Genomic DNA, 27,561 nt, shown 5'->3' with positions numbered 1-27,561 from the left:
TAGGAAATTATTTTAGGATCGGTTTTTAGTTAGAAGGGTGTGCCACATCTCACATTTGTAACTCTGTCAGGGTTGGGAGTTGGATATGACATGGTGGTATAATTTAGCCGTGTAACATTTTTTTATTAATTAATTAACATATTATTGTATGATTTTTTTGGGAGGTGTTATTGTTTTTTTTCAAATATGTTAATCAATTAACCAAACCAATCAATTATAGCCAAGTTTACTTATAATAATATAATAACATGTATAATTTTTTTAAAAAATGTTATTGATTATCTTAAAAAGTGTTCATCAAACAATCAAATCAACCCATTATACCATCTTTACTTATAATAGCGTGATATAGATACGTATCGAGAAGTGCCTGCTGAGAAGTCCACACTTAAGTTTATTCAGCTTTGCCAAGTCTGTTGCCACAAAAAAAAATTTGTTGGTAAATTAGTAAATTGTCACGATGAAGTTTTATGGTCGGAGTTGTCACAAGTCAATAAAGTTGATGATAATACTGAACAACCCCAAAAATATAGTAGTGGGCCAGCTTCACGGAGTAGCCGCGCCTCTTTTGTCCAAAAATTGTTTCCTTCACTACGAGGTTGGTCTAAATTTAGCAGCCATGTCATGGGACGTGCTGATGGCTAATGCTGCAATAATCTATACAATTTCTTCATCATACAATTATCAATGAGTTGAACTTTAACCTTTGTTGTAAACTTAATTAAATAGTCAAACTCGAACAAAAAAAATTGTTGATCAAAATTATGTCATTTTAGACTTGATAATTTACATTATACATACATAGCGAAAAGTAAACTTATGCAGAATCAAGCTCGATAATTATTTACTCTCACATAAATTAGACAGAATATATTTCTCAGGTTCCAACTTATTTGTAATATATAAATTTTTGAAGCTGGTTCATTTTGTTAAAATAATATATGATCCTATAAAAAATTATTAAAATCTGAGATTTTAAAATAACTACTTCCAAAGCTGACGGAGAACTGCGACCAATGATTATAAAAGACCACGGGCCATTTGTAGACTGCCATTCGGAGAATAATTTTTCATTATTATATTACTTCGTCAACTTTAAACAAGCTTAGAACTAGAATCATTCACTGGACCAAGTCCACAGCACAAAAATCTTTATGCAGTAATGAAAAGAGATCTGTTTTATTTGATTTGAAAGAGTTTCACATCCACTACAACCAAAATAAAATCTCCCCCCTGTTCCTAGATCATTAACACTTTCTATCGTAGTACAAGAATTTACATGGTATCATAGAGCCATAATATTTTTTTTGTGGTGATTTCTAGTCAAGGGTGTTTTTTTGTTGGTTTATGATATGGGAAGCAGCAATGAACCGTTGAGATTAGATGATGATCAGATTACCGAGCTTCGAGAAATTTTCCGATCGTTTGATAGGAACAAGGATGGTAGCTTGACTCAACTTGAACTCGGCTCGTTGTTACGATCACTGGGATTGGAACCGAGTCGTGATCAGCTGGAGACATTGATACATAAGGCAGACACAAATAGTAATGGCCTTATTGAGTTTTCGGAGTTTGTGGGATTAGTGGCACCGCAACTTTTGCCTGAGAAATCTCCTTATACTGAAACTCAACTGAGGCAGCTGTTTAGGATGTTTGATCGAGATGGAAACGGGTTTATTACTGCAGCTGAATTGGCTCATTCTATGGCGAAGCTTGGTCATGCATTGACGGCAGAGGAGTTGACTGGGATGATTAGAGAAGCTGATACTGATGGTGATGGGAGGATCAGTTTCCAGGAGTTTTCACTAGCTATAACTTCAGCTGCTTTCGATAATTCTTGGATTTGATTGTACATATTGCAACTATTTATATTACAGGTATGTCTGGTTTAATCTGTATCCTTTGCCCCTGTAAAATATTGTTCATGTATCGGATTCATTTTTCTTCAAGAAAGTTTTAAAATCATGTATGACAATGAAATTAAAACTAGAAACGTGAGATAGGTGATGAAGATGACAGGTACATCTACTACCTTTCCAGGTTGTACAACCAACACCAAATAAGATGCCTTCTCACTTAAAGCTTTTCATATGTTGCGTTTCTGATTGTAACTAGTACTCTAATTAATCGCGAAATCAGCTCTCCAAAACCGAATTAGTGATGGCAAATCCTAGATCAGAATCAAAATTCACAATAGTTTACCGTTTAACCTATTCGTTTTGCAACAGGTTAAGATATTTTCTGCAAACAACAGTTTGTCATCCGCGCTGTGGTGGTTTTTCTATGATGAAAATGCGTAGTCTTTTGAGTTGCAAAATAATATGTTACAGATCCTAGTAGGTGGGGTCTTGTTATGTTCTGGAAAGTGGAAACGAAAGATCCCCAAATTATTTGGGGTCTTGTTCTGTTACAGAATCATTTCTATGTGTTTGCTTGGAGTGCATTTTGCTGTTTGTGATGATATATAGCTGAAGAACCGACACTTTAGACAGGGTCATGATTATTAAGAAGAGAAACATAATACCAGAAGATCCTACAAAGTTTATGGTTAAGACAGTAGATCTTATTGGTACTTGAATGTTAGTTAAACACCGGCTATAGCAGAAACTTCAGATATTCAGATTGCTGGTATTCGCCAGCTGTATTCTTTTTTTATTATTATTATTTATTTTGAAGTGTTATTGTTATTGGTTGTTGTGTTGCTTACATGTGATTCCCCTTCTAATGTTTATTTATGTAATAAAAAGAGTCACCAGCACCCACCAAGGCTTGACAAAGAGTAGTCTTTTTAAGCAACTATATTCCGGCAAACACAATTATTGAAGGAGACCTCCAATCTCATAATGGAGATTAGCCAACAAATGTCACTCTATGCGACCTTTATACATTACTTAAATAAGCGAAGTACTTCTGTTCACTGTCATTAGGTATTCAAGTCTTGATACTTTCTTCACTGTATTGCTTCGGAATCATATTTTAAAGGATGACAGATAATTTCTCAGGTAAATTTCTGTAGTATCCGGTATAAACAAAATGTCTTGACTAAATCCTGACAAATAAAAAATGTCTTAACTAAATGAAGATGTATATGTGTCAAACATTAACAAGTATAGAAACCACAAATTGCTAACCAGTTACAAAAGATGTGACATATGCCACTGTGAATTCGATTACAAGGTTACAACATATGACAAAAATGTCGTTTAGCAATAAATGTAGAACCCAAGAACCCGGAAAGTTAAAAGATGAATGCTCTACGCCTTTTTCTTTTTTGATCTTAGCATCACATATCCAATGAATACACACAAGAAGCTTAAGAGTGTCACACCAGCAAAAACAGGTATGAGAATGGCATATTCTTGAGGGAGGAAGTACTTGTGCACGAAATGATCACCTTGAACAAATGGCTAAAAGATAAAAAATTAGAGTCATAGAACAATCTTCACAAGTCCACAAACAAAAATATGAGGAAAATTACTTACCAGGATGATTACCCAAAAAGTGTAATAAGTAAAAATTGACAAGCTAATAAATGATAAGAGAAATCCCACTGCTCTGTCTGCTAATTCCATAGTGTTTGCTACTTTTACTGACTGCATTCCAAATTGAACATATTAGTACTTTCTCACCGGTCTGGATGTCGCAAAACAAAAAAGATATAACAAATAAATTAGCACCTCCTCAAAAAAAAATCATATACTTCAACAAAACCTCATAAAAAATTAGCAAGGAACTAGACAAAACGCAGATGCAGCTCATTTAACAAAACTGTTCAGCTTAGCATAGCCAGAAAACAAAGGTATCATATCACAGAACCAGAAAGGGTACATTGTAATAAAAATCTATACGTAAAATCTTTGAAGCATGATTAGACTCGGTGGAGGAGGGAGAAACTTAATTCATAGTGTGCCAGAAAAAAAACTTGATAACTGCACTTTTCAGCTGAAGAGAACTCTAACTCGGCCAATACATTACTTTCATTTTTTGGACATGTGATACATATCATTCTTCCACATATGATACAATAGACAGTATATTGTGATGTTAAGTACTTAAAAAAGTTAGGCTTCAGATTTTTTTATCAGGCACCCTTTCTCAGACCTTTATCACCTATAAGACTTATTTACACAGCCATTTCAAACTTTTGCACATATAAGAAACATATAAAACTTTCAAACTCAGGGTGGGTGGCCCCATATGCTCACCACATAGGGGCTCCGCCGCTGGTTATACTACAGTTCAAATACCCCTCTCCACTAGTCAATGAAATGTTAATTAAATTCTTCATGCTTCAGTAAACTTAATTTACCCTTTTGTCACCCGAATACTTAACTTTTTCAATCAAGTGTACGTAGAATTTCCAGTTCTCTCTGGTAACTGTGTTTTTTTGCTTTTACAAGTCAGTTGGTACAAGTCAAGTTGTCCCCTATAATAAGATGAAACTTCTTGGACTTATGATGAGTAGTTGTCCTGAACGATTTAGATCAATTATCTTCAGATAATTACCTATATGGTAGTATGATGCTCACTCTAACTATCTACATTCTACAGGCAGGACAAAATTATCAGCATTTTCCTAGATTAATAAATTAACATTGCAAATTTGTAATATTTGTACTTTTTACACACCCTACTTTTACAGCCCGCCAAAATGGTCCACTCTCACCTTTCAGACTACGGGATAAAGGATGCAAAATTGAACATAAACAAACAAAATATTTTGTATGTCTACAGCTTTCACTCCTTTGGTATTCCATTTGACTTGGATCATATGAAGTTCTATCATACTCAACTTTCTGGTTCCTAAATACTATACAGCACAAAAGAATTTGTAGTCCTGATAACAAGACATCTGGTGCTCACTATCGCAGAAATACTGACACAAATTTCAGCAAATTCAATCATCCACACTTCCTCAAAGTAATGAAGAAAGCAATATGCTCTCTTATAAATGCAGGTAGAGAAGTTCCGTTTTATTTTTAAAAAAAATCTTCAACAGAAGATTACAAGTCACTATTAAGCCATATTTAGCCTACACTCTACAGTCTCCCAATAAAAAAATCTAAACAGAAACAAAATACTATGTAACAAATAATGGGTCACTTCGATCTTTAGCTATGATCATCCAAGGAGCAAAAAGACCTGATTACTCACATTCCTCTTCCAAGTTAATCAACGGGAAAGCTATCACGCAAATTCAAAAGGTAAGGAACGTTTACTATACTACACATTCTAGTTGCAATATACCAGACACATGAACAGAACTTATAGCCTTGCATGCACAAACAATGAGCAGCACTGTACCACTAATAGACACAAATTCCAACAAATACACTCATTACACATACTAGATTAGTAAAAATTAGAAGTATGCTCTCCGGGTTTTTAAATACAACATCACCTTAAAACCCCGACTACTAATATCTTCATCCAATTATTTAACAAACTATCGAAGACTTAAAAACATAATAAAACCACCATAGACTAAAAAGACGCAAACGTCCTCCTAATAATGCTGTTATTACAACATATCGTAAAAACACCCTATTATCCCGAGAGGCCGAGACAATTCCAACAATTTCTAAAATTCATAAGCTCAGCTCGGATAACAAGACCATATAATACAAACCCTCCTCCCTAATCTTTATTAAATAACATCAACCCAGAGGGATAAAACACCACATTTATTCATATATTCTGCATTTTAAAATAATCAAACTAAAAATATCAAACATGAATTACATTTCAAATAAATCCGTGAATAAAGTTCAAACCTTTAACCTCAATTTAACACAACAGTACACCAAAGCTGATGAAATTGAATCAAATGAAAAGTTAACAAAATTTCTTGATTTGAGTGTGAGTGTGTATGTATTATGTAGATAATGATTAAGAGGAGTAAGTAAAGAGAATAAAGACTTACAATTTTTGTTTGTATCGCCGAAATTGAATAATTAGGGTTTGGTTTCAGTTGATCGTCATCGCCCAATTGCTTGGTTAACTTTTTCGTGTACAAAGGTGAAGGGGCTTGAAAAGCTTTTCTTATTTAATTTTCATTTTAATAAACTCGTTATATTATTGATTATTATCTGAGTACTTATTTGATTTTTTATGGTCGCTCAATTTCATATATAATATATAAATGAAAATACTTATAAAAAATATATTATTATTCAAAAATTCATATAATCTACTTTAATATATACATTTCGATTTTTTAAAATCATGACATACTGAAATTTAATTTATGATCATTGTTCGGTCAATTTAAATTTTTGCATAAATACCCAAATTGCATAAAATATTTGCAAAAATACGAATTAACCTCATATGCAACCACATCTGCAAAGTGTAATCCGCGTCCGTATTTTTACAAATATTTTTATAAAAATGATATTTTTGGTAAATTTCCAAAATTTAATAAGATAAATAAATTGGAGCGGATGCAGTATTTTATTTCTAATAACTAAACTAACTAAAATAATTTAAGCACCGGGATTGTGTTTGTGACATTTGACTTCTTTTGAATTTTACTCATTACCTCCCACGGTAAGGCTTCCATAAATAAAAATATAACATTTAAACTTTCTAGAATTATACTTTATAATAACCTTAAAATACGTGATAAGTATCAGAAAAAATTATGTAAATAATTCAGTGGACAGAGGGAGTAACAATATGAGTGGCACTATTTTATGAAGTTTGCAGCTGATTTTAGAGAGAAAAGAAAAAAAGAAAACAATTGAGTATTGTTAAATGTGTTTTTAATTAGTTATGGTTTTAACTTGATATTCCCAAACATAAATTTTAAACTTCAAAAAAATTAAACATAAAATCAAACTTTTAGACAAGTTTAATTTTGGCACACAAGACATGTATAAGTTGTGTTTATTATTGTTAAAAAAAATATGGTAAATTTTACTCAAATATAAAATTCATCATAGGATATAAAAATATTTTATAAATTATTAATATCTTGGAATACACATATAAAAATAATGTCACAATTAATTACTAAAACATTATATTTTATAATACCTTAGAACATTTCCAACAACGTCTTAAAATCACTTTTTAATATAATATAAATTATAAATTATTAGCTCTTAGCAATTTAGTGTACATTTATCTCCAACAATACTCTTAATATTAACTCCTTATTCAATTTTATATTATTAAAAGCTTGAAATCATTAAAGTACAAAATAAAGTGAAAAGAGAGAGAGTATATTTTACCAATTTACTATAAAATATTAGTTAAGAGTTAGATAGTGACTCTTAGAAAAACTTTTAATGAGCCTCTATGAGTCTCTTACAGCTCAAATTTAAGCATAACTCTTTATTTTTCAAACTTAAGAGCATGTAGAAGAGAGTTTGTTGGAGATACTCTTAGCATACTCTTGAAACATTCTTTTTAGGTGACATTTCTTTAAATAAGAACTATATTTAATAAAATTACATGTCATGGCGAAAATGATTACATGTTATAGCCAAAATGTGATTTTGTCAACCAAACAAAAATCACTAATCATCATATTTTGTACTGTACTTCTTAACCAAATCACAAATCCCATCAAAATAATTGTGTACACAACGAAGTTTCAAGTTTCAACTTTAATAAGCAGGGGCTCAAGTTGGAGACTTGCAATCTCAGTTTCAATCAAACTAGGTAAGAGACCGGCAGCAACTGCTCAGCAACTGCTCTAAGCAAAAGACAACTATGGTGTAAACTAACAAGCACATGAAGAGAAATGGATCACATTCTATACTACATAAAGCATAACTACATAAAGCTATGAATCTACAGAAAAAATCAGTCACAGCAACCAGGAAAAACAGCTGGATGTAAAATTTCAGCCAGAGATGAAGAAATTTCACACCAACACAACGATGAATAAGGCAATTAGACTTCACACAGAAATGGTATAGATTGCGCACATGCAATTCAAAAAACAAATATGAGACATATTTTTTGAAGAAACCAAAGAGAACAAAGCAACCATAATTGGGGTAATTCTTCAAAATTAGCAGAAAATAGAGAAATGAAGAGTTAACATTGTTGGTCCTTTGTAGATATCTTCAATACTGTAACCAAAAAAGGGAAGAAATAAGTTTTAGTATGTCTGGGATATGAAGCAGATTATGCTCATTTGGGGGATAAAAACAGGACTGCTGGAGGATAACTGAAGGGCGAAGAAGAGATGAAATGGAATCCCTAAGCCTCACTTGTTGGTAAGTGTGAAGAGATCAGAGAAAATTTGAAATCCCAACTCTCCACTGTCGGTAGTCAATTCGGCTATCAGTACCTTTTGGTTTCATAACTGAACCAAATATTTCAATTCTATAGCCCGTTAACCGAACCGCATGCACACGCTACCCAGCAAAGTATGAAAGAATAACTGTACAAAATTTTATAAATCTACTATATAATATTAAGCAACTTTTAAGACAAAAAAAGGCTTAAATGTCAACATATCATAACTTGACCATAAAGATGGTCTTTACTACTGTAAACGAACAGAAAGTCCAAGAAATGTTCACAGGCCAACATTTTCTTGCAGACACTGCCTACTCCAGATAACTAGTAAATGGCATTCCTTTTTTAGCTCGAGTATTTTGCAACACAACACAACTCAAGAAAGAAAACAGAGATTTGTATTCCTTATTTGCGCACCATCCACTCCATTATGTCCTTCCTGATAACTCTCTCAGAACCAAAACTTCCATAATTTGGTTTCAACACTTGAGGACCGCAGATGGACATATGTCTGTGCTGGCTGGAAATTCCGGGCATCATCTTTGTAATATTAGGAAATTGTTTACGCCAAGTCATTCTTGTGGAGCTAAATAATTGCCGACCAGATTCTCTATCCCCGTTCTTCACACTACATGTTGAGCGGTCTCCAGCTGTTTTCTGGTGTGACGAACTGTTTAACTGCTTTCTCACACTTGAATCGGACTTGGCAATTGAGGGAGGCTGTCCTCCACGGATCTCTGCCGATGGTTTCATTTTGTCAAGCCACCGGAGGATCCAATTTCCTACATTACGACCAACTTCTATGTCTCTTTCTTGGATTTTCTTGTGAACTCTGATTACCATATCAAATACAGCACGTGTTCTCCTGTGATACAAAACAAAGTATATTACAATGACACACTTTGTTTGTCTCGACTTTGAAAGTCCCAGAGCATGAATAGCAAGTTAAAAAACAGATGTACTTTATCAAAATGTGCCCAATAGTATTTCCCGAATATATTAATGATTTTTATTTTATTTTATTTGACAAGGAAGATAATAATTATTAGTTTATTACTAACTATTGTAACAGAACTTTACGGATTTACTAGAGTAAACATAACGGAAATTTGTGCAAAAAGATGTAAGCAAATGAGTACTACATTTCTTGACTTAAAAAAAAAACTAAAAGAAAAATCAAAATGCAACTCTTGGAAAAATATAACAGTGACACTACCACTATCCAATAAGTGAACTTGCAAATTTTTGGTAGGAAAAAATGCATGCTAAAGAGGGCCAAATTTTAATTGAAGAGGAAGTCTTACGTTCTTCTAAAATTTATCCGTTTGAATAGAAAAGCTTGCAATCAATCCAGTGTGGTTCTCATACTGCATATGTTTGCACATTTAGCCTCATTTCATGTGAAATTATACCGACCCCGCTACTTGCTTAGTTGCTTTTACTGTTTTTCCTAAATAATTTCATCCAATCTTTATGAAACATCAATTTGTGCAACGGCAAAATATGGTTGATACATAAATTCAATAATTTTTGTACTTCGATACATAAATTCAATAATTTTTGTACTTCTAAATATAGAAGAAAATTCAGACATTTCATATTTGCTTAATCAGCAGATTTCGGGGATGCATTGTACCAAATAGAACTTACCACGCAAAAGGTGAAATTTAGAGAATGTGCAACACATGTACAACCTGTGGTATAAATTTTCTAAATACTCTAACCATGTAATGCATTTACGACTACCAATTAATTTCTTCTCATGTAACGCACTTAAAAGATGCGTTACTAATCCACAAAGAAAAATACGAAAACATACGCAGATGAGAAGGATTCTCTTCTTTATATATTTTGCAAAATGTGTCAGAAGGATGCGCTAACACATTCTTTAAATCCGTATTACATGAGTTTAAAAAGGCCAACTTATTACAAGGTTTAGGATTTTACCCCCAAAAAAATTATTGGCATTTCCCTGAAAGTCCCTCGGAACAACACCCAAGAAACGCTTGAAGCCCTCTAGTTAGATACTAAGGATTTTAATATGGTATTCCCTCGGGGATCTAAAAAGTGGTCAAGTCCCTTGACAACTTCCGTCCACAAGTATAAGTATCAAGGCTGAAGAACATGAAATTGCAGGAAGGTTCTATTGTAGGAAGGTAAGGCAAGTACTGCTTAAGTATAAAAGTAACATCTATTATGGGGGCATACAGCCAATCCAGTAGATGCAGGTGACATATACTGTATAGCTGAAAGTTCATATCTATCATATTGCAGTGAAGGGAGCTGCTGTATACATGCTTAGAGGGAAACCTGAATCTCATTGCTAGTATACGACTATACGGTATTTTATTTAAACAGCATAACAGTTGGTTTAAGGTGGCAAACTTTATTTGTATTAGATTCAGAGGAACACCGTAAATGGATATGCTTAGATAAGTGGTGTTGATCAAATGCTTCTGTAATGCCATTCCCAGATTTATGTAGCTTATACTTCATTCGTTCCACAGACATAATCCATCAATAATTTGTGAAAAAACCAACCAATGTCAGTACTTCTATATAAATCCCTAAATCAATAAGAAACTACACAAAAATAGCTGGCATAATAATTAAATTGAGATCACACTTATATTTTTTCTTCCAATATTAATTAAAGGAACATATTTTGTATTTGAGAAATAAATCTTTATATAGTCCCATATCACACCTAACATTTCGATCAAACTAAAGAGTAAAGTCCTATACGGTAACTTTTTCAAAAGGAAATTGCTAACATTTCATCGAGAAGGTTTGAGCATAGGAAAAAATCAACACAAAAAGGCAAGGGGATACACCACATGACCACGTCACTATAAAAGCAAATGAGATAGAAGCTAGAACTTTTACGTGTCGAGCTTTCTACAATGTAATGCGCTCATATTCTTTTCACCAATAAAAAATAAAAGGAATCCACTAAGGTATGTCCTAAAGCCCACATCCTACCAACATTATAAGTCAAATCTTCCTATTAAATCTACCGCTTCTCGTTTAGGACAACCAGTTCTAAACCATCTTTTACATAAGCAGGACTTACACTATTCACAGCAATCACCCAATGAACGTACAAAAATCTACGAATACTAGCATAATCTTTATCTCAATATGTGCAATACTCAGTTGTGTACTTGCTATACACCAGGTCACAGGCTTCTAACGCCAGTAACAACATCTTTTATTAAACATCAGAGTAACATTGCTTATATAAGGACCTTCTCATGCCATCCTACAGATTGAACCTTCTCGTGTCCACGGAATAAAACATTCTTAATAACTTCATCTAATCAGCTAAAAGGAACCAACAAACTCAATTTTACAAATATCAGCATTACCCTATTTAAACCCTAAAGTAACTAAAAACCCCTAATAACATACATCAACAAAACATAACAAAATATTAACACCAGCTATATAATTACACACAATTAAAACCTCGGATAAATGAATACCCTTGGGACCGGATAATTATATTATATGGTTCATTTACACAAATGTTCTTATTATTTCACATAAAAATCATTCATTTAACGAGATTATTCACTTATCGAATATTCATTTATCGAGATTACATATATACCTGTAAAGAAACTGACGGGTCTTGGGGTGTTTATGAGAAACAACCCTTCGCTGCATCTTGAGTGCAAGCTTGTAAGTCTTTTTGAGACCTAAAAAATAAGCAGTTGCTAATGTGATCTCCCACAACACCATTTTCAATTCTTGATAATTCGATTCAAAGTTTTGATCTTTTTCTAATATTTGATCTGGGTTTTGCATAGAATTTGAGTTTCCATTTTTTTGGCAATTTCAGTGATGTTTCTTTGAGCAGGTTATTTTGGGTTTGTTGTAATGTTGTTGACGAGGAGAGTAAATGGATCATGTGTATTGGGCTTTGGTAATGAGTTTTTTATCTCAAAATTATTAGATGATTGGTCAAAGAGGCCCAGTTTGCTTTTTTTTTCATTGTAGGTAGTACAGACCTGCGGATCGGGTTAGCCGGTTTAAATGCAAAATCCTAACCCACATTTTTAATAATTTAAAACTTAATTATAACTAGCTTAATTTTTACACAAAATTGACAAAAATAACCAATTTCTGAAAAGTTGGCCAACTTTAGCCGATGGGATACCCAACTGTCAGTGGAGTATCCACTTTATACAAGATACCCAACTGGCAGTGGAGTATCCCATATATGAAATACCCAACTAACAGTGGAGTATCTTATACAAATTGGGATACCCAACTGATAGTGGAGTATTCATTCGGCCAAAATTGACCACTTTTTTCAGAATAGCTATTTTTGTTAAAATTTTTCAAAAATCGGCTATTTTTGTCATTTTTTCGTTAATATTTATATATTTTTAATTCTATTTCATATAATTTTATTAAAATTTAATATAAATAATTAAATAATAAATAATGATTATATAACTATAATTTCAAGTTAGGTTGAAATAGTACAAATAGTATACGATTGATGAGATCTTATTCATAAATAATAATGTATATGTTTGTTGTTAGTGATTGAGATTCGAATCTGAAAACTTATATACATATTTTTATAAATAATATAAATGTTTGTTGTTAACATGATTCGAAACCCTGAGAACTGTGAAGTATATTTTCTTAGTATTTGGATCTAACGGCTCTGATTATTTGATGAAGAAGATCCAACGGTCGTGATGGAAAAGGATAACCAAAATGTGGGGTTAACCAAACTACAAATTATACCTCATTCCGGCTATTATAGTATAGTATAGATTTGGGTTAAATGTCATCAGATTGAGTCTATATGGTCGGTGGAAATATAAAAAATTATCATATTTGCATACAAAAATGTTAAGATAAAGATGAATTTCTTAATTGCAAGTTTTTATTGTAACATCTATTATTCTTGCCTATAGTTCATAGATCAAGTCACATCCAAAATATTGTCAAGTGTGTATAGTTAAAATAAGTTCTTATGACAACTTAACTAAATAAAAATTTGGTTATGTATGGTTGCATTTAAATGCAACTTTCAAGCGGAGAGTTATATTTATCTATTATAACAGTGTTAAATGTGTGTCGTGTGTTAGAGATGTTGAATACAAAAATTTAATTCAAAACATATAATTATAGTAGGGTGCGGGCCGAGTTGAAATGGGCGGGTTACACGCAAAATTCTAACTCAACCCATTTAATTCAGTTTTAAAAAATTTTAACCCAATCAAAGTTCGGTTTGAATTTTTTCGGATTCGATTAGCGTTGATTCGGGCCGGATTGTGTCGGTTGACTCGGGTTTTGGAATCCATGGACACTCCTAAATGGAGGTAATTTATGTGGGAAAAAATAAAGTTTCTGGGTACTTTAGTAAAAATGAAACTCTCAAACTACTCTTTTACATGTTTAGAGTTTGTTAAGATATATCGTACTTCTTTAACTTGAAATTACTGAGAATAATTATTACGATTTGGCGCTGATACTAAAAATATCAATTATGATAACATCATTTATGCATACTAGAAAAATCATACATCAATGTTATTATTTGGTACTTGGAATTATATACAAATAGGGTTAAATATTAAATAGGTCACTCATTGGGGCCAAATATTTCAAGTAGGTCACTGACTGCAAATTTGTCTCGATTTAATCACTAATTAACTCTAATTGTTCATTCGGTCAGATTCAACTGGGTTTGTAGTCAATTTAGACGGGAATCGTTAAGTATTTTGTTAGTGTGTTACATGTGGACGGATTTTTTCCCCGTAGCGCTGACTGTAATTGTTATGTGTAATGTGCAATATATAACAAATAAAAAGAAACTGCAAACATAATCGAGAAGACCAAGCGGGAAGATGAAAGGGGGAAATTGCAAACCCTAATTACCCACTCCTAGAATCGTTCAATTGAAGTCGTTCTTGGTCATATTGTTCAAGATTACAAACTAACAAGCATCTGAGAATCATCTTAAGCTTATTTAAGGTATATTTTGAACTTATCCCTAGGGTTTTTAGGTCCTGCATGATAAGTTTTTGTTTTATGATCAAATTTTTATTAAAAATATGTAATATTTATAGATCTTATTGTCTTTGGTTCGTTTGCTTGAAGAAATTATTTTAATCCATTCTATATTGACTTTGTTATATAGAAATGTCTACGAGGGTTTCTATTTACTTACACCATCATGGGGAATTTAGTCCTGAATCTTTCAAAGGAAATGTTGATTATGTTGGGGGAATGGTAGATATCATCGAAGATATTGACACAGACAAATTTTCGATTCTTGAAATTGATGATTATCCCTTGAAATTTGACTATAGTAAGACTGATATGCTTTACTTTCAATGTGATGGTCACACCTTTAAGAAGAGTATTAGAGTGTTATATGATGATCAGTCATTTAGAGATTTGATTGAGGTGTCCTTGTCATTTAAAAAGTTAAATATATTTTTGGATCATAAGAAAACATGGCAGTGTACTGATTTGGTAGAGAAATATGATAAGTTCAGTGGACTTGACATAGATGTAGGGTTTGACATTGATGAATTGTTTAATAATGATCTTGATATTGGTGACTGGTCTAGTGGTGGTGATAATAGTGACCCTAACCATGACCCTAAAGAGGGGGAATCTGATGAAGAGCTTGTAGCTTTTAGGCAATTTAGACGACCAATTCCCGATGCTAGTGATGAGAGTGAGTATGATAGTGATGAGTTGAGGTATGAGGATTATTCCAGTGAAGATGAAAATATTAAGAAGGGGTCTGTTGCAATTCCTCCTGGTAATAAGAGGAAGAAGAAACCCACAGTTTATAATCCTGAAAAGTTGGGTAGGTTTAAGTTTGAAGTTGGGCTTAAATTTTGCTCCATGGCCGAGTTTAGAAAAGCTACTAGAGATTATGGAATATCTGAGAAGAGAGCCTTGCATTTCATTACAAATGATGCTAAAAGAGCACAGGTTGCATATGAAAAAGGATGCACATTTTATTTGTGGTGCAGTAGATTGGAAGGGGGTGAGGCTGTCCAAATTAAAATATGTCATCCTGATCATCTATGCACCAAACCATATCACAATAGGCTTGTATCTATGAAATACTTAACAGAAATGTATGGTGAACAAATCAGAAAAAACCCACAGTGGAAGGTGAAGGAGATGCAAGAAACCATTAGACAGGAGTTGAAAATTGATGTAACTAGAATCAAGTGTTTTAGGGTAAAACATGCTAATCTTGTTGGATTTTTGGAAAGTATGAAGGGTCACTCCTCAAAGGTTTGAGATTTTGGATTTGAATTGATCAAAAATAACCCAAAGAACACATGTAAGATAATGACTAATATGGTGACATATAATAGTGTGAACACATTCAAGAGGATATACATTTGCTATGAAGCTTTGAAACAAGGTTGGAAGTTAGGATGCAGACTAATACTGGGTATAGATGGATGTTTTCTGAAAAATATATGTGGTGGTCAGCTACTCAGTGTTGTTGGTAGGGATGCTAACAACAACATGTTGTTAGATATATTTGTGATATCATGTCTAATCTGATTTGTTTAGTTTCAGAACTTATTATCAGAATATCAGAACTTAACTGGAAATCAGAACTTAATGAAGACAGAAAGTTATCAGAACTTAAGGCATTAGAACTTATATCAGAACTTAAGTGCGGATACACTTCAGGGATGAAAAGTGGCTGATTTACAGGAGAGGATCTGGATTAAACAAGTAAAGATATGCATGAAAAATTGGACAGCTATAGGACTGCAGTAGATAATCTCTGATTGATATATTCTAGGAAACAGAATCATTATCATATCAATTAGGATATATCTTGTAATTGTGTACTATATAAACACAGCTTAGGGTTTACACTATATGTGTTATCATTCACGAGAATATTATTCATTGTAACCCTAACAGCTCTTAGTGATATCATACATCACTGAGAGAGTAGATTAAACCTACTATAACAGAGTTTGATATATTGAATAAACTTGTTTTATGTTACATACTTGTGTTCATAATCAAATTGATTTTTGATACTATATTCAACCCCCTTCTATAGTATCATTGAGGCCTATCAAGTGGTATCAGAGCCAATCTGTTAAGCTTATAAACAGTTAAGATCCAAACAAACAATCAATCATGTCTGATCAATCAAAAACACAAGACCCTCAAGAACCTGCAAAGGTTCAACCCATTCAAAACACCAGTAGATATGAAACCATCAGGGTTCCTTTGCTCAGGGTGTCTGAGTACCCTGTATGGAGTGTGAAGATGGCCATGTTTCTAGAAGCTACAGATCCAGAATATTTAGACATAATTTATGATGGTCCACACAAGCCCACAAAGCTTTCTACTTTCGGTTGCAGTTGGGAATGAGCCTCACAGGATGATTCCCAAAGAAAAGAGAGAATACACCACTGAAGACATCTTTTCACTAGGCAAGGATGCAAAAGTAAGACACTTGCTTCATAGGGTAATTGACAATGTCATGTCAAATAGGGTGATTGGATGCAAGACTGCAAAGGAAATCTGGGATGTATTGGAAGTGAGATGTCAAGGAACCAATATTATCAAAAAGAACAGGAAGACAATACTCACACATGAGTATGAGCACTTTGACTCAAAATCTGATGAGTCACCAACTGATACATATGACAGATTCACAAAGCTGTTGAATGATCTGTCACTAGTGGATAAGGAATATGATACAGAATATTCAAATTTAAAATTCCTACTAGCTCTTCCTGAAAAGTGGGATTTGAAAGCTACTACAATAAGAGACAACTATGAACTTGCTGATATGTCTCTTGATGAAATCTATGGAATGCTCAAGACTCATGAACTTGAGATGGAACAAAGAAAGAAGAGGCATGGAGGGAAGTCTAGGACAGTTGCTTTAAAGGCTGAAGAAAAGCCAATTGTCTCTAGGAAGGCAAAAGGAAAGGCTCTCATCATACAGTCTGATCCAGATTCATCAGATTTTGATGATGATGATTCAGAACCTGAAAATTTATCTGAAGTGGATGTTGATGCAGAGATGATGCAACTGTGTGCTCTTATGGTGAAGGGTATCACAAAGATAGCCTACAAGAAATTCAGAAAGGGTAAGAAGTTTTCCAGGAAAGGTGGAAGTTCTGACAAGAAAGGATTCAGAAAGACTGAAGGCAAAGGAGGAAAGTCTGACAGAGGAGACAACTCAAATGTCAAATGCTACAATTATGGTGAAAGAGGCCACATCTCTCCTGATTTCAAGAAAGGAAAAGGTGATAAAGGCTAGGCACTTATCACAAAGAAGAAAAACTGGGCAGACACTTCAGAATATGAAGAAGAGGTGAACTATGCCTTAATGGAAAATGTTGATAGCAGTTCTCATGCTGCTAAACTAGAGGTACCTCTATCAACTCTTGCTTTTGATACAGAAGATATTACTGAGTTGAGATTATTTCTGAAAAACATTTATATTAGCTATAGAGATCGGACTTTAGAGAATGAAAGATTAAAATATGAAAATCTAAAGTACAAAAACAGAAATAGCTATCTTGAAGAAGAGTTAGTCAAGATGAATACTATTCAGACAGAGAGAGATAATGATGTGTATGTTAAGGATGAATTGCTTAAACAGAATGATTATCTAAAAACTAAATTAAAAAAGAAAGAGAAATCATCAGGACTTGGACTAACTCAGGCAAAACAACTCAGAATATTCTAAGTAGTGGAAACTGGAAAGAGGGGTTAGGTTATAAAGATGGTAAAAGTGAAAAAGGGACTTTGCCAATTAAGCCAAAGGTAAATCCTATTAAATTTGTTACAAAAACTATTGTGTCTAATTCTGAAAAGATGAAAGATTCTAAAACAGAAGTCAAAGAAAAGTCAACTTCTAACAAATTAAAACATGATAAACCAGCTTTTGTAAACATTCGCTTAATGACAAAGAAGCAGCTTAAGTATAAGCTGAAAGATATTAAAAATGTGAACAAGGTCAAGGAAGCTAGGAAAAATAGGAATGGAAAGGAAGGTGTGAATAAAAGTAATAATTATATGCCTGTTCCTAATTCTCCTAGAAAGAAATACTATAATTGTGGAAACTCTAACCATCTTGCTTCTTTTTGCAGGAAAAATAAAGATATAAACTCTTTACCTCGTAGATCAGGAGTTAAGAGTCAGTCTGTTAGATTTAAACCACAAAATCCTTGTTTCCATTGTGGTAGTTTATGGCATTCTATTTATACTTGTAAGGAATATCATAGTCTGTACTATGATTATTATGAAATAAAACCTTCTTTAAAGAAAGTTAGTATAATTCCTTCTAGTGTAAATTCTGATGCAAAGTCTAATATAAAGTCTGATAAAAAGCATGTTAGCATAAACTTTGAAACTAAATTCGCTGCAAAAGCTAACAAACTTAACAAGGCCAAAGGATCCAAGCAAGTTTGGGTCCTTAAAACTAATCAATAGTGGTCTTTGTGATTGCAGGGCAACAGGAAAATCATCCTAGTTCTGGACAGTGGATGTTCAAGACATATGACTGTAAATAAAGCCCTGTTATCATACTTTGTGGAAAAAGCTGGCCCAGGAGTTCCTTATGGAGATTGCAACATGGGAAAGACTCTGTGATATGGCAATATCAATCTTGGGAATGTCATAATTGAAACAGTAGCTCTTGTCTCAGGACTTGAAAACAATCTGCTAAGTGTGAGTCAAATCTGTGGCAGAGGTTATCATGTGGATTTCTTTGAAGAACACTGTGAAGTTGTAAGTAATTCTACAGGCAAAGTGGTTCTGAAAGGTTACAGACATGGTAACATATATGAAGCCAGAATTTCAACAAACTCTGATGGTTCTGCAATCTGTCTGTTAAGAAGAGCATCAATTGAAGAAAGCTGGAATTGGCACAAGAGACTCTCTCAATTAAATTTCAACAACGTAAATGAGCTAGTAAAGAAAGATCTTGTGAGAGTTCTGCCAAAATCAATATTTGCTCTTGATGGTCTTTGTGACTCATGTCAAAAGGCAAAACAAAGGAAATCTTCATTCAAGAGCAAAACTGAATCCTCAATTCTTGAGCCTTATCACTTACTACATGTTGATCTATTTGGTCTAGTCAATGTCATGTCAATTGTAAACAAGAAATATGTTATGGTTATAGTGGATGAGTTTACAAGATACACCTGGGTGTATTTCTTGCATAAGAAGAATGAAACTGCATATACTCTAACTGATCATGTCAGACAGTTGGATAAGTTAGTCAATGATTCTGTTAAAATAATAAGAAGTGATAATGACACTGAGTTCAAGAATTTAATCATGAAAGAGTTTTGCAAAGAGCAAAGAATAAAGCAGGAATTTTCTGCACATGGAACTCCACAGCAGAATGGAGTTGTAGAAAGAAAGAACAGGACTCTTATTGAAGCTGCACGAACTATGCTTGATGAAGCAAAGCTACCAACCTATTTTTGGGCTGAAGCTGTGCAGACTGCTTGTTTTACACAGAATGCTACACTCATAAACAAGTATGGAAAAACACCATATGAGATGGTGAAGAAAAAGAAGCCAAATCTGAAATACTTTCATGTATTTGGATGCAAGTGTTTTGTTCGTAAGACTCATCTTGAAAAGCTGTCAAAATTTGATCTAAAAGATGATGAAGGAATTTTTGTTGGATATCCACTTTCCACAAAAGCCTTCAGAGTCTACAATTTAAGAATAAGGGTTGTCATGAAATCTATCAATGTATCTTTTGATGATAAAAATATTATTGGACTTGAAGATTTCAATGATCATGATCAGCTGAGATTTGAAAATGAAGATGTAAATTCCGATTCTGTAAATTCTGATGACCTAAATCCCGATCCTGTAAGTTCTGACGGGTTAAATTCTGATGTCATTGAAACTGTGGTAACTAATTTAAAGGAAAATGCACCTGTTCAGGGGAAGCAAGCTGATGATCATACCACACCTCAAGATTCTCAAGAAGCATCAAAACCAGTCACTGGCTCTTCAAGTTCTGATTCATCAAGTTCTGATGAGCCAAATTCTGACAATTCTGGAAACTCTAATTCTTCAATTCCTGAAGGATCCAACTCAAATTCTGGAATCTCAGAGAGCATAACTTCAGGGGGAGCATCAGAAAATGCTGATGGAGACAACATGGATCATGGGGGATGATCCAGTTCTAGAGATCAACTTCCATCTGCAAGGAAGTGGACTAAATCACCCACACCTGACTTAATAATTGGAGATCCTGAAGCAGGTGTCAGAAATAGAACAGCAACAACAAATGAATGTCTCTATCATTCCTTTCTATCTCAGACTGAAACAAAGAAAGTGGAAGAAGCTCTTCAAGATGCTGATTGGGTGCAAACAATGCAGGAAGAGTTAAATAAATTTGAAAGAAATAAAGTCTAGACCCTAGTACGAAGACCAAAGGACAGATCAATTATTGGTACAAAATGGGTGTTCAGAAATAAAACTGACAGTGATGGCATAATTACAAGAAACAAAGCAAGGCTGGTTGCTAAAGGTTACTCTCAACAGGAGGGTATTGACTATGATGAATCATTTGCTCCGGTTGTTAGATTGGAAGCCATAAGAATCTTTTTGGCTTATACTGCTCACAAGAAGTTTAAAGTCTTTCAAATGGATGTGAAGAGTGCTTTTCTCAATGGAGAATTGGAAGAAGAGGTATATGTTGAACAACCTCTAGGTTTTTTAGATCCAAAATTTCCAAATCATGTCTACAGGCTTGACAAAGCACTTTATTGCCTTAAGCAAGCTCCTAGAGCATGATATGAGACTCTGACTCAATTCCTTCTGGAAAGTGGATTTCACAGAGGCACAATTGACAAGACTTTATTCTACCTCAACCATGGAAAGGACTTACTTTTGGTACATATATATGTTGATGATATCATCTTTGGCTCTACAAATACAAAACTTTATGAAAGATTTTCAAAGCTAATGCAGTCAAGATATCAAATGAGTATGATGGTAGAACTTAGCTATTTTCTGGGACTTCAAGTCAAGCAAATTGAAGAAGGTAATTTCATAAATCAATCCAAGTACACCAGAAATTTACTCAAGAAATTTGAAATGCAAGATAGTTCAACTACATCCACTCCCATGGCCACTACTATCAAGTTAGATAAAGATACTGGAGCATCAGTAGATATTACTAACTACAGAGGTATGATTGGCTCTTTACTCTATTTAACTGCAAGTAGACCAGATATCGTGTATGCTACCTGTCTTTGTACAAGATTTCAGGCCGATCCAAGAGAACCTCATTTAATAGCTGTGAAAAGAATTTTCAAGTACCTCAAGGGTACAGCTGATCTAGGATTGTGGTATCCTAGGGAATCAGATTTTAAGCTAATAAGTTACTCAGATGCAGATTTTGCAGGATGCAAAATAGACAGGAAAAGCACTAGTAGAAGCTGCCAATTTCTTGGAGGCAGATTGGTTTCTTGGTTTAGCAAGAAACAGAAATCAATTTCCACATCAACTGCAGAAGCAGAATATATTGCTGCAGGAAGCTGTTGTGCACAGATTCTTTGGATGAAGAATCAGTTACTGGACTATGGGTTAGAATTTTCTAAAATACCTATTTACTGTGATAATCCAAGTGCTATTGCTATGACAGGAAATCCAGTTCAACACTCAATGACAAAGCACATCAGCATTAGGTACCATTTCATAAGGGAACATGTGATGGAAGGTACAGTGGAATTGCATTTTGTTATAATAGATCAACAACTTGCAGATATCTTCACAAAACCACTATATGAAGCTACTTTTACAAGACTGGTAAATGAACTTGGAATGGTTTCAGGTTCTTTCTCAAAATCTGTTTAGTTTTTGTTCTCATACATCAGACTTTTTGATCAGTGTTTACAGATTTTCTTATCTCAATGTAATATGTGCCTAAATTGTAACATATTAGACACTGCTTATTATCTGATGTGATTCTATAAATTCTGAAAGTGTTTTGAATGTTCTGTGACTATTCAATCCAATGAGGATTATCTTGTTAGATGCTGACTTAATAGTCTTTAACAAACTATGTATCCCATGTTTGAATCAGTTATTTATGTGGAAATCAATAACATAAGCAAATTCTGATTTTGATCTTAGTCAAATTTACTTTATGTATCTTATTACTAAGTCACAAACTAGATTATTGCTTCTTCTATGTCAAATTCTGATGTCAGTAAATCTTAAGGATGAACTACATGCTTGATAAGCCTCACTTATCTGAAGAAAAGAAAAGAAAAGAAAAATTGAAATCAGGTACTCCTTTGAGATCTAGAGTAAATATGTGAAAGGGAAGATCCAAGTGCATTGCTGTATTAAGTTATATGCATTAGAAAAGCAATAATTTTTCTTGGTGACTTTTCACATTCTCTGATTACTGGAGAAATATTCTGATAACAGCATAAATTCTGATGACAGTTGTAACTCATTTACAGTGAGAAGCCATTGTTAAAAGAATTTCAAAAGATGCATAAAATAAGCACAAACAGTTGAGGTGGATTCTTGCATAACTTTATTCTATAGCAGACTTCACAATTCAAGACGGATTTTAAGCATTTTTCTTAGTTATGCCTTATTTCTAAGATATACTGAAGTTTATCAGACTTTAATCTTTATCTGATCATTTGCACATACATACACTATCACTCCATATGAATGATGAAAATTACTGTGGTGATTAAGTTGTTTCTGATAAACAGTTAAGTATTATTTGTATAAATTCTGAGGACAAGTTCTTATTATGTTCTGATGATTAAACTCTGAAGAAACCAGTCAGTATTTGTGTGAAAAATCACAGAAACAGTCATTCACTTTTTGAGTACAGAAGCCATGTTCTGATGACCGTTAAATTCTGATAATAGTCAAGTTATGATGCAAATCCTGATGCTTACGTGACATTATTTATTTACTTGACTTATTTTTTATATTTACTGTAACGGTCATATTTTCAGAAAATACTTAAGTGAGATAAAATCAGTGATAATCATTTGGTTAATGGGTTGCGTGTTTGTTTTGGTAACCACATGTGAGCAATAATTACTGCACGTTTACCGTGCCCACTAATAATGTTTTGACTGTTTACATGCTGTCAGGTGTCAAATGCCGGTTCTGCTTCAGAAATTAGCCGTTGTAATTAGTGGAGAGAATATATATATGAGAGATAAAAGAATATATATACGAGAGATAAAAGATTTTACAATCTTTTACCTACTTTCTTACTCTTTTCTAATCTCTCTTATTTTCTCTCACTCTCTATTATTCTCTGAAGCTATTTTCTCACAGGCATTTTATCAAACACTTTCTACACACACATTATTTCACTTAATTTCTCACAGAAATGGCACCAAATGACCTTATCTATGATGGATCCAAGTTTGTCCCCAACAACTATATGGCTATTCTCAACAAGGATGAGGCTCCTTCAGAACTTCACTTCATTCAAGATTTTCTAGCTTGAAGTGAAATTGGATATGCTCTGACCCAACCACAGACTCTCTCAGGCAAGCAAATTCTGGAGTTTTGGAGGTCTGGAGTCTATGACAATGGTGGTGAAAAGGGGTCCCCAAGCATCATTTTTACAACAGGGGAAGATGAACATTTAGTAACCTTGTCAACTGTTCGACAAGCATTGCATCTGCCAGAAAACTGTACTTATAGTTCACAAGTTGGGGAGTCAGCTCTTTAAAACATGATGGCAAATCTTGGCTATGAGAAGTCTTTGTCCAAGCTGGGACAACTGAAGAGGCCCTACATCAGGAGGCAGTGGAGCTTCTTTTTCGATTATATTACCAAAGCCTTTGCCAACAAATGCTCAAATTTTGATGATATTCCAATCATGAGTCAGCAAATAGGGTATGCACTTCTTAATCAAACTCATTTTGATTATGATATTGCTATTTTGGGTTTTATAGGTGATAGGATGAAAGAGGATAGCAACATAGTATATTTTGCTAGATTCTGTCAGCTTATATATAGTTTCTGTTGTTCTGATGCACCTCAAAACTTTAGTGAGTTAATTGAACCTTTTAAACTTCACAAAAGGGCTTTCACAGACTTATTATCTGCTGATAATAAGAAGGAACTACTAAGACCCCTCCAAATTCCCCAATCTGTCAAACAATTCTTAGTAAATTCTGATACAGATCATATCACTCCACCATCTAGAAGTTTAAGGAAGACTAGAGCAGGTGTGCATATTGCACAAATTTAATTTGAGGATGCTGAAGATGCTGAGGAAGGGGATCAGGAATCTCTGATCTCATCAGAACCTACAGTTATTGAAGCTTTGACAGCTCCACCAAAACTTGTAGACACTGTTCAAGACACAGTGATCACACCTCCTATCTCTTTATTCAAAGAAACTGCCTCAGTTGGAGATTCAGGGTTAAGTCCTGAAATTGATATTCACAGGTTGAATATTCCAACTGTTTTGTATCTGGAAGCACCACTAGCAAATGAGTCAATTCCACTTATTTCTCCAATACTAAATGCTGAAATTCCTACTACACCAATTCTGGATTTGGAACCTGAATATCAGAATTTGGAAACAGAAGCTCCAGAATCTCCTTCAGTTACACACACTCTGGTGTTATCAGAAGATGATGAGATTTTATCAAATTTTGGAGACAGTGCTCCAGCAAGTGCTCCAGTTAATGCTCCAATTCTTGGCAAGGAGGCCCTGCTTAAATTTAATGAAGAAGATGCTCATGTTCCATGGGAGGAAACCTTTAGAGGATTTGAATGGACAAAGAAGTGGAATGAACCTGACTTCATTCCCAGCTCAACTGTTCTGTCTGAACATGTTTCAAAAGCTGATGAGTTGCTGATAAATTCTGACTTCAAAACACAACTTAAAGTCACTGCTCTCAGTACCAAAACACTTCAAGGTCTACACTTCAAGACTCATGAAAAGGTTGATAAACTTCAGGAAACAGCTGATAAGCTAGACCTGATATACAAACTAGACAAGACAAGGTTTATCAGACCAATTCAGGAAAAAGTGGAAGCTATTGAGCAAGTTTAAATTAAGCAACTGGATGAGGTCTTACAGAATCAAGCCTCTTAACAAACACAGCTCAATGAAATCCAATCTTCAGTGGAACTCCTTCTTTCTCTACTCCTAAAAGATGATGCCAAAAAGAGGGAGAAGGTAGTTAAGTCCAAATGCTCATCAATCAAGACACTGAAGAAAAAGGATGATCATGGTGATGACCAAGGAAACTCTGATAAGAGTAGAGGTCAAAGTCAAGGGAAGCAGCTGAGCAGATTTCCCACTCAACAGAAAAGTTCTGATAGATCTGCTATGCAAGGGAGGAATAAGGAAGGAAAGAAGACTTCACCTACAGATCAAACTTTGTTGCTCACAAGTTCTGAAATTGAAGATCAAGTTCTAACAACAAGTTCTGATAAGCAAACTCTGATGTTAAAGTCTGATGTTCTCATTCAAGGTGGAAGTCAAGACTCAAAGAAATTCATGCAAACCTTAAAGTTCAAGGGAAAGAAGGCAACCTTCTTTTACAAGGATCCTAAGATTCAAGTCCTGGATGAAGAACTTGCAAAAAAGACTGTTCTTTAAGGATAATCAAGGAGTGGATTTAGAGGAACTTTGAAAAGAAGAAGCGAGGTTTAATGCTGAAAAGTCAAAACTATAGCCTAAAACTTCTAATGCAAAGAAGCCTCCCAGACCTAAGGAGAAAGGTATTGTGATAAGAGAAAGATCTGCCACAGAGATTCCTAGATCAGAGACTAGATCTCAAACTATTATTGATCCCAAAGACAAGGGAAAAGGAAAAGTTGGGGAGACAGTCAAGAAGCAGAAGATGAAGATTCCTCAAATTTTGATGAATCCTGTGTGCAAGATGGTTCAAGTCTTTGATGATACTGCTGCTGAAGATGAATTGAAACTCTGAAAAGAAGAAAGATGACAGAAGAATCTAAGACAACCTCTGACAAAGCTCAAGTTGTTCAGAGTGAAGAAATTTTAGAACATTAAGCTACAAAAGAATCTGCAAATCCTGAACAAGTCATCAAGACATCAACCTCTGATAGAGCTCAAGTTGATTTGGGCAAGATGACAATTGCTGATAAGAATAAGCTGTTATGGAACAAAGCTACTCCAGTGGAACCTAAGACCAATCTAATGTTGAATCAACTTGCAACATTTGGGTTAAAATCCAAGCAAGCTAGAGACAAGTCTGGATTAGGTTCCGACAAAGAAAAGATACAAAAATGAGTAGAAGTTACTCTCAGAGATCCTTTCATTTTGACAGACAAACCATATGAGTAAATCAAACAAAAGGACCTTGACAAAGTGTTGTCTGCTCAAATTGTCATGGATACTCATGATAAATCAGAAGTTAAAGAAAAGTTGATCCTATTTCTCAATGATGGCAGAACTTACAGACTAGCAGATTCCGATGTGCTAAAGAAGCCTGTCAAAGAGCTTCAACATATTCACTACCTTCTAGAAGTAAAATCTGATGTTACAAGAAGGTGGTCAGATTACATTTTGAAGGCTATAAGGGATCTTCTCAGAATTTCTGGTTCAAAAGCTTTTGATTACATTCCAAAAATCATTGAGGATGATGGAAGAGAAATTCCTATGAGGAAGAATTCTGCTAAGGTAGAAGTAATTCTGAAAGGAAGATGCTTATACTACAATGAAGACTCTTCATATCCCAGAGTTATCAGACTTAGAGATGGACTTGAAAGAACATCAGTTCCTGCACTCAGAGCAACCATTTATCAGATTGGTGATAATGAAGATAAAGAACTGATGCAAGTCAAAGCACAGTTAGTTGAAGTTCTGAGAAATGCCGAGGATAAGCTGGTAACAGACTTTACAAGGAATCACTATGGATTCAGATTGATCTAGTGATATTGGTAAAGCTACATGTATTGTAAGTTGTATTTAGCGGTTTGAAATAATATCTCATTGCATTTGTACTTAAATGTTTTTAACATCATCAAATCTATTAACTTGTATATTTTTCATAATTAACAAGTTGGGGGAGATTGTTAGATATATTTGTGATGTCATGTCTAATCTGATTTATTTAGTTTCAGAACTTATTATCATAATATCAGAACTTAACTGGAAATCAGAACTTACTGAAGACAGGAAGTTATCAGAACTTAAGGCGTCAGAACTTATATCAGAACTTAAGTGCGGATACACTTCAGGGATGAAAAGCGGCTGATTTACAGGAGAGGATCTGGATTAAACAAGTAAAGATATGCATGAAGAATTGG

At 34.0% G+C, this 27,561-nt stretch overlaps 3 protein-coding genes across 4 annotated transcripts; 1 reads left to right on the top strand and 2 right to left on the bottom strand.

The window, feature by feature from the left end:
- The first annotated feature begins 1,049 nt into the window (after positions 1-1,049).
- LOC141672383 (putative calcium-binding protein CML11) lies at positions 1,050-2,687 on the top strand. Its single transcript, XM_074478969.1, has 2 exons — positions 1,050-1,877; positions 2,229-2,687. The coding sequence occupies exon 1, from the start codon at positions 1,353-1,355 to the stop codon at positions 1,845-1,847; it is 495 nt and encodes a 164-aa protein (XP_074335070.1). The 5' UTR covers positions 1,050-1,352; the 3' UTR covers positions 1,848-1,877; positions 2,229-2,687.
- Positions 2,688-3,050: 363 nt separating this feature from the next.
- On the bottom strand, positions 3,051-6,063 carry LOC141672384 (dolichol-phosphate mannose synthase subunit 2). 2 transcript variants are annotated; one of them, XM_074478970.1, is made up of 3 exons: positions 5,924-6,063; positions 3,483-3,633; positions 3,051-3,407 (listed from the first exon to the last, which is right to left on the bottom strand). In XM_074478970.1, the coding sequence occupies exons 2-3, from the start codon at positions 3,597-3,599 to the stop codon at positions 3,255-3,257; spliced, it is 270 nt and encodes an 89-aa protein (XP_074335071.1). In that variant the 5' UTR covers positions 3,600-3,633; positions 5,924-6,063; the 3' UTR covers positions 3,051-3,254. The 2 variants fall into 2 exon arrangements, with proteins under 2 accessions (XP_074335071.1, XP_074335072.1); XM_074478971.1 differs by having other exon boundaries at positions 3,483-3,593.
- A 2,324-nt stretch (positions 6,064-8,387) lies between these two features.
- On the bottom strand, positions 8,388-12,141 carry LOC141675179 (uncharacterized). Its single transcript, XM_074481892.1, has 2 exons — positions 11,870-12,141; positions 8,388-9,121 (listed from the first exon to the last, which is right to left on the bottom strand). Exons 1-2 carry the CDS (start codon positions 12,064-12,066, stop codon positions 8,662-8,664), a joined length of 657 nt encoding a protein of 218 aa, XP_074337993.1. The 5' UTR covers positions 12,067-12,141; the 3' UTR covers positions 8,388-8,661.
- Positions 12,142-27,561: the final 15,420 nt, after the last annotated feature.

This window comes from Apium graveolens, chromosome 7 (genome assembly GCF_009905375.1).
Source record: "Apium graveolens cultivar Ventura chromosome 7, ASM990537v1, whole genome shotgun sequence".
Classification (NCBI taxonomy): Eukaryota; Viridiplantae; Streptophyta; class Magnoliopsida; order Apiales; family Apiaceae; genus Apium; species Apium graveolens.
Note: the sequence above shows the minus strand (reverse complement) of the source record. Positions and strands in the feature narration are given on the sequence as shown.